The 18647-nt window shown below is 45.4% G+C and overlaps 1 protein-coding gene across 4 annotated transcripts in view; it reads left to right on the top strand.

Annotated features, from left to right (window-relative positions):
* The window catches only part of LOC129832130 (neurobeachin-like), a 319438-nt gene that overhangs the window by 108387 nt on the left and 192404 nt on the right, over window positions 1–18647 (top strand). For 2 of the 4 annotated variants that reach the window (XM_055895922.1, XM_055895923.1), the window contains exons 26-36: window positions 72–225; window positions 1516–1696; window positions 2822–2931; window positions 4786–4851; window positions 4935–5103; window positions 5870–5982; window positions 6128–6459; window positions 9535–9686; window positions 13148–13274; window positions 14080–14193; window positions 18450–18577. In XM_055895922.1, coding sequence (XP_055751897.1) covers window positions 72–225; window positions 1516–1696; window positions 2822–2931; window positions 4786–4851; window positions 4935–5103; window positions 5870–5982; window positions 6128–6459; window positions 9535–9686; window positions 13148–13274; window positions 14080–14193; window positions 18450–18577 — 1646 coding nt within the window. The remainder of the gene's footprint in view (window positions 1–71; window positions 226–1515; window positions 1697–2821; window positions 2932–4785; window positions 4852–4934; window positions 5104–5869; window positions 5983–6127; window positions 6460–9534; window positions 9687–13147; window positions 13275–14079; window positions 14194–18449; window positions 18578–18647) is intronic. The other 2 variants (XM_055895924.1, XM_055895925.1) reach the window with 1 other exon arrangement.

Here is an 18647-nt window from a genome sequence, read left to right on the forward strand (position 1 = left end):
CACGTTTCCTTGTGCTGACCTAAAACCTGCCTTTAATCCAGTTCTCTCCTTCTCTCTCTGCCTCCCTGCAGCCATTCAACCAAATCTGTCATGGACTTTGTCAACAGCAATGAGAACATAATCTTTGTCCACAACACCATCCACCTCCTCTCTCAGATGGTAGACAACATCATCATCGCCTGTGGAGGGATCCTTCCTCTGCTCTCCGCTGCCACCTCTCCTTCTGTAAGTCATTCAGTCAGCCTCTCTGCCACCTCTCCTTCTGTAAGTCATTCAGTCAACCTCTCTGCCACCTCTCCTTCTGTAAGTCATTCAGTCAGCCTCTCTGCCATCTCTCCTTCTGTAAGTCATTCAGTCAGCCTCTCTGCCATCTCTCCTTCTGTAAGTCATTCAGTCAGCCTCTCTGCCACCTCTCCTTCTGTAAGTCATTCAGTCAGCCTCTCTGCCACCTCTCCTTCTGTAAGTCATTCAGTCAGCCTCTCTGCCACCTCTCCTTCTGTAAGTCATTCAGTCAGCCTCTCTGCCACCTCTCCTGTTAGTCAGTCAGCCAGTCAGTCAGTCAGTCAGTCAGCCTCTCTGCCATCTCTCCTTCTGTCAGTCAGCCTCTCTGTGGTGCCACACCACCATCTAGTGGTGGCTAGATAGAGCTGCATGTTTAGTTCTTAATTATTGATCAACTTCCAGGAAATAGGACTAGTTAATTGTCTTTATTGATCGTAGCCATTTTCATTTGCTCAGCTTCATTCTGCTATCTATTCAGCTAATGAGGATTTTACTTTGTCAGTTTAAGTTGGTGATTGTTTTCTCTGTGTGTTTTGTTTATGTGTTTCTATGTGCTTTAACTGCTGATTGTATCTGTTGATTTTATCATGTGTTGTTGTTTGTTTGTGTGTATGGCCAGAGTACCCAAGTTAGTTAGTTTTATTTTCTTTCATAACGTTTATTTTCTCAGATACAATGGAACCATTTCTATTTCTGGATCTGTCCCCGCTTCACCCCTCCCCTACCCCCTCCCCTGACCCCTTTTCACCCTTCTCCCCCTCCCCTGACCCCTTTTCACCCTTCTCCTCCTCCCCTGTCCCCGCTTCACCCTTCTCCTCCTCCCCCTCCCCTGTCCCCGCTTCACCCTTCTCCTCCTCCCCCTCCCCTGTCCCTTTTCACCCTTCTCCCCCTCCCCTGACCCCTTTTCACCCTTCTCCTCCTCCCCTGTCCCCGCTTCACCCTTCTCCTCCTCCCCCTCCCCTGTCCCCGCTTCACCCTTCTCCTCCTCCCCCTCCCCTGTCCCTTTTCACCCTTCTCCCCCTCCCCTGACCCCTTTTCACCCTTCTCCTCCTCCCCTGTCCCCGCTTCACCCTTCTCCTCCTCCCCCTCCCCTGTCCCCTCTTCACCCTTCTCCTCCTCCCTTGTCCCCGCTTCACCCTTCTCCTCCTCTCCTGGCCCCTCTTCATCCCAACTCCCCCTCCCTGTCCCCTCTTCACCCTTCTCCTCCCCTGTCCCCTGACCCCCTGTGAGCAGGCTGAGTTGGAGAACATCGAGGCGGTCCAGGGCATGTCTTCAGAGACGGCTGTTTCCTTCCTGTCCCGTCTCATGGCCATGGTGGACGTTCTGGTGTTTGCCAGCTCACTCAACTTCTCTGAGATAGAGGCTGAGAAGAACATGTCCTCTGGAGGCCTGATGAGACAGTGTCTACGACTGGGTGTGTGTGTGTGTGTGTGAGCGAGCGCGCGCGCTCTTGTCACATACATTAACTGTCATATTAGATGATGAATGAGGTCAGGAAATGCCGTGGCAAAATCATTTCACGATCATTTCAGTAATTCTAGTAATCCATGAAGGGATCCGCCCCTTTTTTTTTTTAAATGTTCGCCTAAAATGACATACCCAAATCTAACTGACTGTAGCTCAGGCCCTGAAGCAAGGATATGCATATTCTTGATACCATTTGAAAGGAAACCCTTTGAAGTTTGTGGAAATGTGAAATGAATGTAGTAGAATGTAACACAATAGATTTGGTAAAAGATAATACAAAGAAAAAAAACAACCGTTATTTTGTATTTCATTTGTACCATCATCTTTGAAATGCAAGAGAAAGGCCATAATGTATTATTCCAGCCCAGGTACAATTCATATTTTGGCCACAAGATGGCAGCAGTGTATGTGCACCGTTTTAGACTGATACAATGAACCATTGCATTTCTGTTCAAAATGTTGTATCAAGACTGCCTGAATATTAATAACTTTTCATGTTCAAAATTGTGCACTCTCCTCAAACAATAGCCTGGCATTGTATTATTTCACAGTAATAGCTACTGTAAATTGGACAGTGCAGTTAGATTAACAAGAATTTAAGCTTTCTGTCAATATCAGATATGTCTATGTCCTGGTAAATGTTCTTGTTACTTACAACCTAATGCTAGTCGCATTAGCCTACGTTACCTCAACTGTCCCTTGGAAGGGACACCGATCCCAAATTACTAGCTAATTCATTTTCTAAATGCACTGCAATTAGATAGTAAATGTGCTTTGGTGAGTCATGATTTTGATAAATGGTGTGTGTCTGCTGCAGTGGTTGGTACTTCAGTCAGGTAGGTTGTCTGTGTAAAGGCCAGACCTTTGAAGCTAGCTCTGAAGTCCACACTTACCACACACACACACACACACACACACTCTCTCTCTCTCATTATCATCATCTGTAGTGTGAAATTTGTCTGGCTGTTGATTTCACCATGACTCTGGCCTGGCAGCTTGGAACTAACAGTGATCATATCATTAATGAGTTTCAAGTTGCAGCTTCTGATACCCTGTCTGTCTGTCCTGCCAGTGTGTTGTGTAGCAGTGAGGAACTGTCTGGACGTTAGACAGAGACAGAGGGACAGAGGGACCAACAGTAAGAGCCAGGACAACCTGTATGGTACAGCATCTGCCAACAAGGTATGTCCTCACTAAACTCATAATTTAAAAATACACATCAAGTTGGTAATAATGGTACTGTGGATGGTTGGCTGAGACACCGGACATACAGAACTACAGTTGAAGTCGGAAGTTTACGTACACCTTAGCCAAATACATTTAAACTCAGTTGTTCACTATTCATGACCTTTAATCCTAGTAAAAATGTCCTGTTTTAGGTCAGTTAGGATCACCACTTCATTTTAAGAATGTGAAATGTCAGAATAATAGCAGAGAGAATGATTTATTTCAGCTTTTATTTCTTTCATCACATTAGTATTTGGTATCATTGCCTTTAAATTGTTTAACTTGGTTCAAACGTTTTGGGTAGCCCTCCACAAGCTTCCCACAATAAGTTGGGTGAATTTTGGCCCATTCCTCCTGACAGAGCTGGTGTAACTGAGTCAGGTTTGTAGGCCTCGCTTTTTCAGTTCTGCCCACAAATTTTCTTTAGGATTGAGGTCAGAGCTTTTTGATGGCCACTTTAATACCTAGACTTTGTTGTCCTTAAGCCATTTTTCCACATCTTTGGAAGTATGCTTGGGGTCATTGTCCATTTGGAAGACCCATTTGCGACCAAGCTTTAACTTCCTGACTGATGTCTTCAAATGTTGCTTCAATATATCCACATAATTTTCCTGCCACATGATGTCATCTATTTTGTGAAGTGCACTAGTCCCTCCTGCAGCAAAGCACCCACACAACATGGTGCTGCCACCCCCATGCTTCAAGGTTGGGATGGTGTTCTTCGGCTTGCAAGCCTCCCCATTCTTCCTCCAAACATAACGATGGTCATTATGGCCAAACAGTTCTATTTTTGTTTCATCGACCAGAGGATATTTCTCCAAAAAGTATGATTTTTGTCCCCATGTGCAGTTGCAAACCGTAGTCTGGCTTTTTTATGGCGGTTTTGGAGCAGTGGCTTCTTCTTTGCTGAGCGGCCTTTCAGGTTATGTCGATATGGGACTCATTTTACTGTGGACATAGATACTTTGTGCCGGTTTCCTCCAGCATCTTCACAAGGTCCTTTGCTGTTGTTCTGGGATTGATTTGCATTTTTCGCACCAAAGTACGTTCATCTCTAGGAGACAGAATGTGTCTCCTTCCTGAGCAGTATGACGGCTGCGTGGTCCCATGGTGTTTATACTTGTGTACTATTGTTTGTACAGATGAACGTGGTACCTTCAGGCATTTGGAAATTGCTCCCAAGGATGAACCAGACTTGTGGATGTCTACAATTCTTTTTCTGAGGTCTTGGCTGATTTCTTTTGATTTTCCCATGATGTCAAGCAAAGAGGCACGGAGTTTGACGCTAGGCCTTGAAATACATCCACAGGTACACCTCCAATTGACTGAAATTATGTCAATTAGCCTATCAGAAGCCTCTAAAGCCATGACATAATTTTCTGGAATTTTCCAAGCTTTTTAAAGGCACAGTCAACTTAGTGTATGTACATTTCTGACCCACTGGAATTGAGATACAGTGAAATAATCTGTCTGTAAACAATTGTTGGAAAAATTACTTGTGTCATGCACAAAGAAGATGTCCTGACCGACTTGCCAAAACTATAGTTTGTTAACAAGAAATGTGTGGAGTGGTTGAAAAACTAGTTTTAATGACTCCAACCTAAGTGTATGTAAACTTCTGACTTCAACTGTATAAGTGGGGGGTGTGTGGGAGATCATTAAGTGTGACACCCAATGTAATATGGATGCTATGCTAACGGCTAAGTAAACAGATTGTTACACAGCCACTAAGATGTCAGACTCCCTTAGTCTCCTCAATTTAGATCTCCTACACCCCCAAAAATTCTCAGTAACCTTTCTCCCATCCAGGACCCTGACAGACTTCTACAGGACGTCGACATCAACCGTCTGAGAGCTGTCGTGTTCCGGGATGTGGTGAGTATGACTGCTTGTGTGTGCTGGTGCGTGTATCACATGTTTGTGTGTGTTTGTGAAACATGCATATGTGTCCCCTCCAGGATGACAGTAAGCAGGCCCAGTTCTTGGCCCTAGCGGTGGTCTACTTCATCTCTGTCCTCATGGTGTCAAAGTACAGGGACATCCTGGAACCCCAAAGAGAGCCCAACAGGATGATCAGCCAATCAGCATGCAGAATTCGCCACGAGATCAACTCACCTACCAGCACAGGTGCTTACTTCTGATATCCAACTCCCTCCCCTAACCCCGCCTCTAACTCCTCCCATAACCCATACTCTCAGCTCTATTATTCATGCATGTGATCCACTAATTGCACTGTGCAGAATTAAACATGGGAACAGGGATGGAAGCGGAGAAGGGAAGCGGGAGCAGGATGGGAAGTGGGAGAGGGGAGGGGAAGTTGGGAGCGGGGTGGGGTGTATGAAAGTTATACAGGCAGCCCTGGTCTCTGTGGTATGAACAGTAACATCCCATTGGACACACGCTGGGAGAGAGCAAGAGCGACATAAAGAGATGGAGAGAGAGTAAAAGAAGCGAGAGAAACAGAGAATTGCTGAGGGTTTGGGGCATTGTGAGGCTAGTTCTGTTTCCAGCCGTCTGTCGTGGTTCATTAGCCAGTACATCAGCCAGGAGGGTGGGATCAGAGAGGCTGCTGGGAAGGACACTTTGCCGCCCTCATAAGTAATATCACCAGGAAGAGAGTTTCCAGCCAACTGGCATGAGGCAGATGTCTGTCTATTTGAGATGGAAGTTAGAAGAGGATGAACTAGGAAGTTAGATGGGGAGAGAATAGGCTTGTTCAACTCCCGACTGGCTGATCTACGATTCGTCTTGCATCTTGAATGACTACTCATTATTATTTGCAGATTAGTCATTCAATCCCAATTAACCCACAATGCATCACATATTTGGCGTTCTGGAACATGATCAATGTGTGTGAGCCCACCCAGTGTGTGTGTGTGTGTGTGTGTTCCAGAGACCCCCTTGGCATACCCTGACCACAGTAAGGCGCCCCCCACCCCTGTAGAGGAGCTCCACATAGAGAGAGGCTGTCTGCCGCACACTGACTCTGGCATTGGAGAGGAACAGGTTGCTCATCTAGATACTAGACTGTGTTCTCTTTTCTCGCTCTATTAGAATGGATTGTAGTTGTATTATAATGTGTGTTCGTGCATAAACCCAGGAAGAGTACAGGTACAAGAGTACATAAGTAAACTACCCCCCCGCCCCCCAGGTGACCAGTGTGTTAAATGGGGCAGACCTGGACCCTTCAGGACCCGGGCGAGTTGATGTCATGTCCTCCCTGCTCGGCAGCCTTTCCTCTGGGGAGAAGCATAGCCAAGAGTTCCTCTTGGAGCCGCCTGGCCTGGAGGTTCTAACGACCGCCTCCTCCATCTCCTCGATCAGCCAATCAAACATCAACGTCAGAGAGATTCTGAAGAGCCTAGTGGCTGGGCCTGTAGAGAGGGTGGAGCCTGGACCAGAGCCCCTCCCCTACCCTGATCCTGCCGTACAGAGAGAGACCCATCACCCCATGCTGCCCATGCAGTTCCACTCCTTTGACAGGTATACATGCACACACATACACACATACACACACAACCATGCAGTTCCACTCTTTGTACTGGAGGCCACTCTGTTATGCATATCTTATACATATTTGACAACTTGGGCTCAACAGGAACCTGTTGTGTTAGGGGTGGCAGGTAGCCTAGTGGTAGATCTTTTGGGCCAATAATGGAAAGGTTGCTGGTTTGAATACCCAAGCCGGCAAGGTGAAAAATCTATCGATGTGCCCTTGAGCAAGGCACTTAACATTTACATTTTTGTCATTTAGCAGACACTCTTATCCAGAGCGACTTAGGAGCAATTAGGGTTAAGTGCCTTGCTCAAGGACACAAGGACATATTTTCACCTAGCCGGCTCAAGGATTCAAACCGGCGACCTTTTGGTTACTTGCCCTAATTTACTCCAGGGGTGCGGTACTGCTATGGCTGACCCTGTAAAACAACACATTTCACTGCACCTATGGTGAATGTGACAATAAAACACATTTATTTTAATAAGCAGTTGTGTGTAGATTAATGAGAAAAAAACTAAATGTAATCCATTTTAGAATAAGGCTGTAACGTAACAAAATGTGGAAAAAGTGAAGGTGTCTTAATGCTTTCTGAATGCACTGTATATGCTTCAAGAAAGAACTATAATGTGCATCGTTAGTCAAGCACGCTCAACATGCCACAGTTTATCCACTAAGTCCGTTTAGTTGTCAGGAGCAACATTCATGGTTTTACAGTAGCAAGCTAAACATCAGTCACATGTTAGACCTCTGGTACTGTTAGCTAAGCCCCCATGGGGAGGAGTGTGTGTGTTTACATTCCTGCAGTAGATAAGAACACAGTAATCTGTGTGCTGTCCCTGTGGTAACCTGCTGCTGACAGGAGGTCAGGGTTCACATCCCAGAATCCTTATCTTTCTGTCTGGTGAATGTTCTGAACGTTGAAGATAATTGAAGTAGATTTAGGACCAACAAACCCTGAACCATGTCAAAATAGGAAGACTGTCGGTGTGGCTGTGGGAATGGCCTGTTTGGTGTGTGTGCCACCTGTGATGAAGGTAAAAATGGAGGATAGGTGAGATAAGGAGATGGAGGAGGGAGGAAAGGTAGAGATGGAGGAGGAGATGAAGGATCAGATGAAGGACTGCAGAGGTCCCCTGGGCCCTGATGACTGATTAAACAGAAGCGGCTTCCCATTTTACCCCTCCCCCCTCCCTCCCCATCACCCCTCCCTCCTTCCCCACGCCCAAGCCTGTCCCCTCACCCTTCACAGCCCTAATATGCCCTGGCAGGCTGAAATGAGTTGCCAGACCTCTCTGTATTATTTTTGAAATGCTTTCACACACAGTGTCCAGGTCCCACATATACGACTCCTTCATGCTTTAATGTCATCCAGCCTCAATTTGCTGTGTCTAATTTTTCTCCACCTGCCAGCAGAATGAGCTTCTAGGCTGACTAGGCCTCAGAACGGCTGGGCTGTCAGGCCTGAGGCTGATAGGGACTGACAACATCAAAACAGAGCACAAAGAAAAGGCTCGGAGCGTTGAGAAGAGGGCTGGGGAGGGCTGAGTCCCCTGGTCTTTCTGGTTGATAGTCTCTCTGAGGTGGAGTTTTCAATTAGAGACTTCAATACCCAGGACTGGATGACCAGATGGGACCAGTGCACGACTGATCTGAATACACCTTTAAATCTCCTTCTCTCCCTCCCTCCCTTTCTTTATTTCTTTTACTTTCTCTCTCCTGCCTCTCTCTCCCAGTAGTACAGCTCTCTCACAGTAACAGTAACACAGGGGGATGTTGTCTAGCGCTGAATGTATGATTACATTTATAATGAAGAACTGATTTAATCTGTTTGGTTTTAATTGAACAGACTATGTTAGGAAATGTAATCTTTTCAATCTATTTCCACAGCATATCTTTATGATAGAGGATGTATGTGTGTAGATAAGTGTGTGTGTGTGTGCGTGCGTGCGTCCTTACAAGATGTGTTCTGCGGTTCTCTTTCCTCTATAGTCATCTCCTCCTGTTCATTAATATTCCTCACTTTATTCACAGCAGCCCCTATTAAACACACCCATATTAATAAATGATGTCTTAGATCATCTTTGCATCTAATCAATTATTCATATAAAAGGTTCATATCAGACCGTAACCATGTCACACAGGGTTAACTGCACACATTCTTATCTTAGCTTTTTCCATGTTTATTTTAAAAAGAGACAAATGTTGGAATTTGTGCTAATGTGATTGTTCATTCAACCTGTCACTGTGTTTATTGTTTGTGTTCCTACTCCAATAAATGATTAGATAAATAACTAAATATGAACCAGGAATACCTTTTAGAAAATATATGAAATATATAGCTGGTTTTCTCAGTGATGTGCTGCTGTCAATGAGACCTCTGGTTTAGACCAAAGCAGCAGTACACAGATGTATTGAATAAATGATGGCGTCACCATCAGTACTCTTCACAGCAGATGCATATCTCAGATATTGAGATATGGACGTTTGTGTGTGTGTCGTGCCGTTCATCAGAAGGGAATAAATAACTGTAGTACATCCCAGTGGTCTGAATGTATGCTCTGTGCTCTCTAAGTGGACCAGGGGAAGGTCACAAGTTTAGTCATCTAAAGACCCTGGCTCTGTCCCAAATAGCACCCCATTCCCTGTATAGTGCACTACTGTTGTACAGGGCTCTTATCAAAAGTAGTGCACTGTAAAGGGAATAGAGTGCCATTTGGGACGCACACCCTGCTGGCAGCATTTACTGCCTTCTTCCCTCGTGATGTGTTCTAGTGTCTATAAATATATAAGAGGAAATCAGAAGTGTCTTCACACAGAACAGTGTTTTTCTATTTCCATGTACTGTATTTAATGTTTCTCTTAACTTAATGGGAGCATTACTGATGCTTGGTTCGGTCATTAGCTACACTTAGCTGCGGTGTGTGTGTGTGTGTGTGTGTGTGTGTGTGTGTGTGTGTGTGTGTGTGTGTGTGTGTGTGTGTGTGTGTGTGTGTGTGTGTGTGTGTGTGTGTGTGTGTGTGTGTGTGTGTGTGTGTGTGTGTGACTCTCTCTCTGTATAGGAGTGTGGTGGTCCCAGTGAAGAAACCCCCACCAGGCAGTCTGACTGTGAACACGGTTGGACACACATCCTCCAGTAGCCTGGCAACAGGCTCCACCCCCAACATCTTTTCTGCAGCCTCCAACACCGCCAAGAGCATGATCAACACCACCGGTAGGCCTACACCCATGGGCCCTGGTCAAATGTAGGGAATAGGGTGCAATTTGTGACTAAATCTTCTAGTACATCCCACATCAACCCCTATGCCCTAGTCCCACAGGCCTGGGCAACACCAGTCCTCGGGGGTCTGATTGGTGTCACACTTTTGCTCCAGCTAACACACCTGACTCCAATATCACCTAATCATGATCTTCAGTTAAAAATGCAATTAGTTTAAATCAGGTGTGTTTGCTAGGGATGGGGGGGAAGTGTGACACCAATCAGGCCCCCGAGGACTGGAGTTGCCAAGGCCTGCCCTAACACCTAGCCACTTGTGTATACTTGAAAGGAGTGGATAGGTATGAGTAATATTAGTGACAATTCTACCTAACCTAAAATAGCTGAGTAACAGGAAGCTAGTACTACCATACCAATATTATTGCTTATACCTATCTGATCCTTTCTTGTCTATATGAGGTGCCTAGGGGCTAGTGAGTAAAGGGTAGGGTGTAGGGAGTAGGGTATAGGTGTAGGGGGTCAGGGCTAGGTGTAGGGGATTAAGGGTAAAGGGATAGTGGTTGGTTTAAGATTCAGCCTGACATACAAGCCCTCAAAAAGGATGGTACACAGGGTCTCAGACCCAAGAGGTTACTAATAACACTCTACTAATGTGTTTGGCCGGTAATGTGGTTTATTTCCAGGGAACTGTTGCTCGTTGGAATTCGTTAGTATTTCATTTGCAGTTACTGCAATTACTGCAGATCTTAATAACCCAGTGGGTCTGGAATGTGTCCTTTGATGCCGGTCCAGGAATAGGAGCAGAATCTGCATCCCTAATGGCTCCCTATGTAGTGCACTAGTTTTTACCAAGGCCTGTAGGGATCTGATCAAAAGTGGTGTACTATATAAAGAATATGGTGCTATTTGGGACACAACCCTATTTGTTTCTCGGCTGGATGACTGAGGTTTATTGGTGGAATGTAGAAACTTATACTGTGCACCAGAGGGCACTCTCTACTGTACTATCTCCTGACAGGGCCAGGCTTCCTATACTTAAGCAATAAGGTCAGAGGAGGTGTGGTCTGTGGCCAATATACTACGGCTACGGGCTGTTCTTACACACAACACAACGCAGAGTGCCTGGACACAGCCCCTTAGCCGTGGTATATTGGCCCCGAGGTGCCTTACTGCTATTATAAACTGGTTACCAACGTAATTAGAGAATTAAAAATACATGTTTTGTAAAACCCATGGTATACGGTCGTATAGACCATGGCTGTCATCCAATCAGCATTCAGGGCTCGAACCACCCAGTTTATAAAGTGCTATGACCTGCTGTGTGGTGGTTATGCTGTATAAAGCAGAATAATACAACCGGGTCAGGTTGAAATGCATTCAATGGTCCTCTGAGAAATGGTATGTCTTGTTATTTTATTATCAGTTTCATTTGTTCAGACCAAATTAGTGTAGTGTAGTAGAAGTTGTAGTGTAGTGTACTTCCAATGGGCCCTGAACAAAAGTAGTGCACTAAATAGGGAATAGAGTTCCATTTGACTGTCCTCTCCCCTTAGGCCCTGCTCCATGCTGTTGAGCCTAGGGTCCCAGGATGCAGCAGGCCTTTGAAAGAAGCCACTTTATACAGACACCATTAGAGCTGCAACACCTATTAAATGTCCCTATCCCCTCAGCAGGAATGTGACAGATGTGTCACTGTGCTTTCAGTTAAACCCAGAGGCTCTCCTCTCTCCCCTCCTCCCGCTTCTCTATCTTTTAGTTAAACCCAGGGGCTCTCCTCTCCTCGCGCTTCTCTCTCTTTCAGTTAAACCCAGGGGCTCTCCTCTCTCCCCTCCTCCCGCTTCTCTATCTTTTAGTTAAACCCAGGGGCTCTCCTCTCCTCCCGCTTCTCTCTGTTTCAGTTAAACCCAGAGGCTCTCCTCTCTCCTCCCCTCCCGCTTCTCTCTCTTTCAGTTAAACCCAGGGCCTCTCCTCTCTCCCCTCCTCCTGCTTCTCTCTCTTTCAGTTAAACCCAGGGGCTCTCCTCTCTCCCCTCCTCCCGCTTCTATCTCTTTCAGTTAAACCCAGGGGCTCTCCTCTCTCCCCTCCTCGCGCTTCTCTCTCTTTCGTTCCCACTTTTCCATCTATAACCTTCTCTCCCTACCTTCCTCCCTTCCTCCTTCTCTGTCACCCCCTCCCTCTTTCTCACTCTCTCTCTCCCCTTCCCCCATTCTCACTCACCCCCTCTTTCTCCCACTCTCTCTCCCTCCTTCCCTCCCTCCTTCCCTCAGACCCCATGATTTCACCAGTTCGGTTCTGTAGATGTTCTTTGTCAACGTGACTCATGAACTCAAGGACATACATGTGATACCTGGAATGGATGGAAAACGTCTTAATCGTATCCTATTAAACATGTAACCCAATATTTCTACTGAAATGCCACAGATGTAGCTACAGTACAATGCACCATGTTTGAACAACCATTATATTGAATTGGACATTAGACATTCATATACTTACAATGGTTCGAGGTGGATGTCATTCTTATAGGTCAGCCCTGTAACTGAAACGGACCTTGGGTAGATAATATACAGCATAGGTGTATACTGTATATTTGTATATTTAAGCAATAAGGCCCAAGGGGGTGTGGTATATGGCCAATATACCACGGCTAAGGACTGTCCAACCGCACGACGCAATGCGGAGTGCCTGGACACAGCCCTTAGCCGTGGTATATTGGCAATATACTGTACCACAAACCCCCTAGGTGACTTATTGCTACTAAAAACTGGTTACCAATGTAATTAGAGCAGTAAAAATAAATGTTTTGTCATACCCGTGGTACACGGTCTGATATACCATGGTTGTCAGCCAATCAGCATTCAGGGCTCGAACCACCCAGTTTATAATTGGGTATATAATAGAGGTGTATACTGTATATTTCTATACTTGGGTATACAATATAGTTGTATAGTGTATGCTATACTGTATAGTTGTATACTGTATAATGGAGTTGTATACTGTGTATTTCTATTGTTGGTTATGTAATTGAGTTGTATACTGTACTGTATAGTTGTATTCTGTACTGTATAGTTGTATACTTGGGTATAAAATATAGTTGTATACAGTACTTGGGTATATAATATAGTTGTATACAGTACTTGGGTATATAATATAGTTATATACTTGGGTATATAATATAGTTATATACTTGGGTATATAATTTAGTTGTATACAGTACTTGGGTATATAATATAGTTATATACTTGGGTATATAATATAGTTGTATACAGTACTTGGGTATATAATATAGTTATATACTTGGGTATATAATATAGTTGTATACAGTACTTGGGTATATAATATAGTTATATACTTGGTTATATAATATAGTTATATACTTGGTTATATAATAAAGTTGTATACTTCTGCTCCCATACTTCCCCCAGTGTGACGTTGGTTGGTGTGTTTGTTCCCTGCAGGAGCTACAGACTCAGCCTCCTCTTCCTCCACCTCTTCCTCATCCTTCGTCAACGGCGCCACCAGTAAAAACCTGCCTGCTGTCCAGCCGGTGGCGCCCATGCCTGAAGACACAGTGGAGAACATGAGGTAGGGTCAGGGTGTGACAGTACTGTGTGTGTGTAGTAGGTAGATTATACATTCCAGTGCTACAGACATATTCCCCATATATCACCTGGAGCCACTGAACAGTGCATGTCTTTCTCTATCAGCATGTAACCACTGCCTGTGGTGTGTGTGTGTGTGTGTGTGTGTGTGTGTGTGTGTGTGTGTGTGTGTGTGTGTGTGTGTGTGTGTGTGTGTGTGTGTGTGTGTGTGTGTGTGTGTGTGTGTGTGTGTGTGTGTGTGTGTGTGTGTGTGTGTGTGTGTGTGTGTGTGTGTGTGTGTGTGTGTGTGTGTGTGCTGCTGTGACCTTCACTCTTAGTCCCCACCTCCTGTAATGGTTTGTGACAGACATCTCTAGTGCTGCAGAGAGCCTGAGTACCTCTCTCTGTCTCCCAGTCCCACAGCCACACACACACTCTCTCTCTCTTCTGCCCACTCTAAAGGAATTGCAAATCAGTTGCCATGGCATCAGTAACCAACATCACTTACCATAACCGTGGAGTCAATGATGGAAGTGGCGAGTTGCAGAGCTGTGTCTCACCTGGTTGCAGAGCTGTTTGTGTGTCTGTGTCTCACCTGGTTTCAGAGCTGTGTCTGTGTCTCACCTGGTTGCAGAGCTGTGTGTATGATCATACTGAACTCTCATTTCAGTCCAGTCAGACTCACATGCAGCTTGTTGGGTAGACAATAGACATATGGGTTCTGGTCAGAAGTAGTGCACTATAAAGGGAATAAAGGGTGCCATTTGGGACTCAGTCATAGTGACTGCTGCAATCTCTGTGTATTTCAGTGCGTTGCTCTGTGAGGTGGACCAGGATCTGAGAGTCTTTAGTTGGTCCCTGCAGCGTGGCCACACAGAGACAGAGACAGAGATGGCCCCCAGAGGTGCAGGCCAGTGTCATAGGCAAGCACTGTTTAACATCGCTCACACAGGTGTTACTGTCTCACTGATACACTCATCCCTTCACCTTCATATTCTTCCCAGGAGGCCACTTTGCTTCTAGTCCCTCCTAGGCCAAGCCTCTCTCTCTCTCCCTCTCTCTCTTTTTTTTCTGTCTGTCTGTCTGTCTGTCTGTCTGTCTGTCTGTCTGTCTGTCTGTCTGTCTGTCTGTCTGTCTGTGTCATTGTTTCTATACTAGTGAACAGGCTCAAGGCAGTATCTCTCTGCTTTTACATGCTTCCTGTATGGTTGCATGCCCCCTCCCTCCCAGGTTGTAGATAGATACTACTAAACATTAGGCTGTAGAGGTTTTCTCGGGTCCAAAAAGTTGGTCCTTGACCCGAAGACAATCAGAGCCGAACCCGAGAACAATGAGACCCGAACCCGAATGGATCCGACGACAACCAGACCTAGACCGAACCGTACCCTAACGGTTCCGGGTCTATATTGGACCTGAGTGTCAAAACAAAATATGTTAATCAGCCAAGTTGCTCTTCTGGTTAACGAATATGTTGTCTAGGCCTTCTATAAGTCAATAAATCCACCTTTAGTATAAAATAAATATTCTATAGGCTGTACAGAGCCGTGGTCGGGTCCATTTTGGTCCGCTCGGGTCTATCAGCTGTAGTTACATAGACCTGAGACACAATGACAATCAAACTGGACCCGACCCAGACCCAAGGGAAAATGTAACATTTTGAACACGCTCAGATCCCGGGTCAGGTCTTGGGTATTTAGGTTCGGGTGGACTCGTGAAGACCTCTACTAGACACGGTCAGGGCTCTAAACTGGGACCAATTTGGCTGCATATGCGCCAAAATATTTTGCTGTGTGACTTGGAGTTTTATTTTGCTGTGTGACCTGGAGTTTTATTTTGCTGTGTGACCTGGAGTTTTATTTTGCTGTGTGACCTGGAGTTTTATTTTGCTGTGTGACCTGGAGTTGTATTTTTCTTTGTGACCTGGAGTTTTATTTTGCTGTGTGACCTGGAGTTTTATTTTGCTGTGTGACCTGTAGTTTTATTTTGCTGTGTGACCTGGAGTTTTATTTTGCTGTGTGACCTGTAGTTTTATTTTGCTGTGTGACCTGGAGTTTAATTTTGCTGTGTGACCTGGAGTTTTATTTTGCTGTGTGACCTGGAGTTTTATTTTGCTGTGTGACCTGGAGTTTTATTTTGCTGTGTGACCTGGAGTTTTATTTTGCTGTGTGACCTGGAGTTTTATTTTGCTGTGTGACCTGGAGTTTTATTTTGCTGTGTGACCTGGAGTTTTATTTTGCTGTGTGACCTGGTTTATTTTGTTGTGTGACCTGTAGTTTTATTTTGCTGTGTGACCTGGTTTATTTTGCTGTGTGACCTGTAGTTTTATTTTGCTGTGTGACCTGGTTTATTTTGCTGTGTGACCTGTAGTTTTATTTTGGGAGCACCATTTAGACTAAGGCAATGCATAACAATATTTCATGGCAACACTCATCTCTACACTGCTCAAACAAGACAGGGTGCCTCCTGCCGTTGCTTGCTTCCATGCAGTTCCTGGGTCACACACAGTTCCTCCTGTTTATTCTCTCAGCATGATGTCAATGCACACACAATGCATATTCTTCCAAAACAAGAGAGATGTTGCTTTCCACTTTGCTTCTTAATATGAATCCATGTTTTCTCTATTATACTATTATTTTGCCGGGTTGGGTAGGTTACTATCTAAATGTAATCCGTTACAGTTACTAGTTACCTGTCCAAAATTGTAATCAGTAACGTAACTTTTGGATTACCCAAACTCTGTAACGTAATCTGATTGGTGGGTTGGTTATGTAGGCTTCTTCTAACCCATCGCTTTCTACTACATATACTAATAGGATTAAATTATATATTTGAATTATATCAGCATGAATTATATTGAGCAATAAAAGCCCCACTTTTATTCCATAGGCTGGGATCCACACTATGCAGCTGTTGCAAGAGCGCATTTTTCACTGGCTGGTCCACTGGTTTCAAAAACAATGATTGATATGCAGCTTAAACTTCTTGAATTCAGACATTATTGGGATCAAATACACATTTAGATTTGTGACAGCCATCCACAACAACCACAATCCGTAAGGCGCAAATAGCTAAATGAGAGAGCAGCAGTGTGATTCACATCAATGCGCTATGTAGATATCAATAATAAGTTATATCCATATCGCCGTAGACTACACCACTGCTGTCATCCTTACCTCCAAGCGTTTATTCAAGTTGGATAATCTTTTGATGCGGACAGCAGTCGCACCATTGGAAGACACAGTTTGGACTGTAGCCTACAAAAGCCTATTCCTGCTCTTTTCCCACAATCCATCAAACACATTTGGTGTGTCATCATAGTGGTCTCTTAAACGTGCACCTTTTTTCAATACTGATTTGAATGTCATTGAGAAAATAGAGCATTTTTTGTCGCAACCATTCTTTCTGAATTTAAAAGTAATCCTCAAAGTAATCATGTAGTTTTTCAAAAGTATCTGTAGTCTGATTACAATATTTTCCTACCTTGTCATAACTCCTACCTGCCTTTTTAATTTGTTGTCATGCCAAGCAAAACGAACAATAGAATTTGAATTATCATTGTATTTCTATGATTCCAACAGTTCACCCAAATATGTTGATCACTTTTCTGAATTAGGAGCACCAGTACTACCAATTATGTTTTTTTAAATGTTATTTAGAGCCCTGGACGCAGTGTTCTGCTGTGTGTGAAAGGATGTTCTAACTATCATGTACTAACCCAGGTGGAGGGCTCTACTCTGCTCTCCACACAACCCTACCCCACCTTATACTCATTTATTTACTGTTGTTGTCTTTCCCCTCTCTCCTCTGTCTCTTCCTATCCTCTCTGACATCGTCTCTCTCTCTTCACCCCCCTCTCTCCTCTGTCTCTTCCTATCCTCTCTGACATCGTCTCTCTCTCTTCACCCCCCTCTCTCCTCTGTCTCTTCCTATCCTCTCTGACATCGTCTCTCTCTCTTCACCCCCCTCTCTCTTCTGTCTCTTCCTATCCTCTCTGACATCGTCTCTCTCTTCACCCCCCTCTCTCCTCTGTCTCTTCCTATCCTCTCTGACATCGTCTCTCTCTTCACCCCCCTCTCTCCTCTGTCTCTTCCTATCCTCTCTGACATCGTCTCTCTCTCTTCACCCCCCTCTCTCCTCTGTCTCTTCCTATCCTCTCTGACATCGTCTCTCTCTCTTCACCCCCCTCTCTCCTCTGTCTCTTCCTATCCTCTCTGACATCGTCTCTCTCTCTTCACCCCCCTCTCTCCTCTGTCTCTTCCTATCCTCTCTGACATCGTCTCTCTCTCTTCACCCCCCTCTCTCTTCTGTCTCTTCCTATCCTCTCTGACATCGTCTCTCTCTCTTCACCCCCCTCTCTCCTCTGTCTCTTCCTATCCTCTCTGACATCGTCTCTCTCTCTTCATCCCCCTCTCTCCTCTGTCTCTTCCTATCCTCTCTGACATCGTCTCTCTCTTCACCCCCCTCTCTCCTCTGTCTCTTCCTATCCTCTCTGACATCGTCTCTCTCTCTTCACCCCCCTCTCTCCTCTGTCTCTTCCTATCCTCTCTGACATCGTCTCTCTCTCTTCACCCCCCTCTCTCCTCTGTCTCTTCCTATCCTCTCTGACATCGTCTCTCTCTCTTCATCACCCTCTCTCCTCTGTCTCTTCCTATCCTCTCTGACATCGTCTCTCTCTCTTCACCCCCCTCTCTCCTCTGTCTCTTCCTATCCTCTCTGACATCGTCTCTCTCTCTTCACCCCCCTCTCTCCTCTGTCTCTTCCTATCCTCTCTGACATCGTCTCTCTCTCTTCACCCCCCTCTCTCCTCTGTCTCTTCCTATCCTCTCTGACATCGTCTCTCTCTCTTCATCCCCCTCTCTCCTCTGTCTCTTCCTATCCTCTCTGACATCGTCTCTCTCTCTTCACCCCCCTCTCTCCTCTGTCTCTTCCTATCCTCTCTGACATCGTCTCTCTCTCTTCACCCCCCTCTCTCCTCTGTCTCTTCCTATCCTCTCTGACATCGTCTCTCTCTCTTCACCCCCCTCTCTCCTCTGTCTCTTCCTATCCTCTCTGACATCGTCTCTCTCTCTTCACCCCCCTCTCTCTCAACCCTGTTTCTTTCCCTGTTCTCTGTCTTCTCCCCCCCCCCCCCCCACCCTCTCTCTCTTTCTGTATCTCCCTGGTCTGTTCTCTTCCACAGTATCACTACTAAGTTGGAGCGTGCGCTAGAGAAGGTGGCCCCCCTCCTCAGGGAGATCTTTGTGGACTTTGCACCGTTCCTCTCTAGGACCCTGTTGGGAAGCCATGGCCAAGAGCTGCTCATAGAAGGTACAGGTGCTGTATAGAATTTCTCTCGTTTCTCCTCCAAATGTGTGTGGGATCCCTCCCTCCGTCCGTC

This window comes from Salvelinus fontinalis, chromosome 33, assembly GCF_029448725.1.
Source record: "Salvelinus fontinalis isolate EN_2023a chromosome 33, ASM2944872v1, whole genome shotgun sequence".
NCBI lineage: Eukaryota > Metazoa > Chordata > Actinopteri > Salmoniformes > Salmonidae > Salvelinus > Salvelinus fontinalis.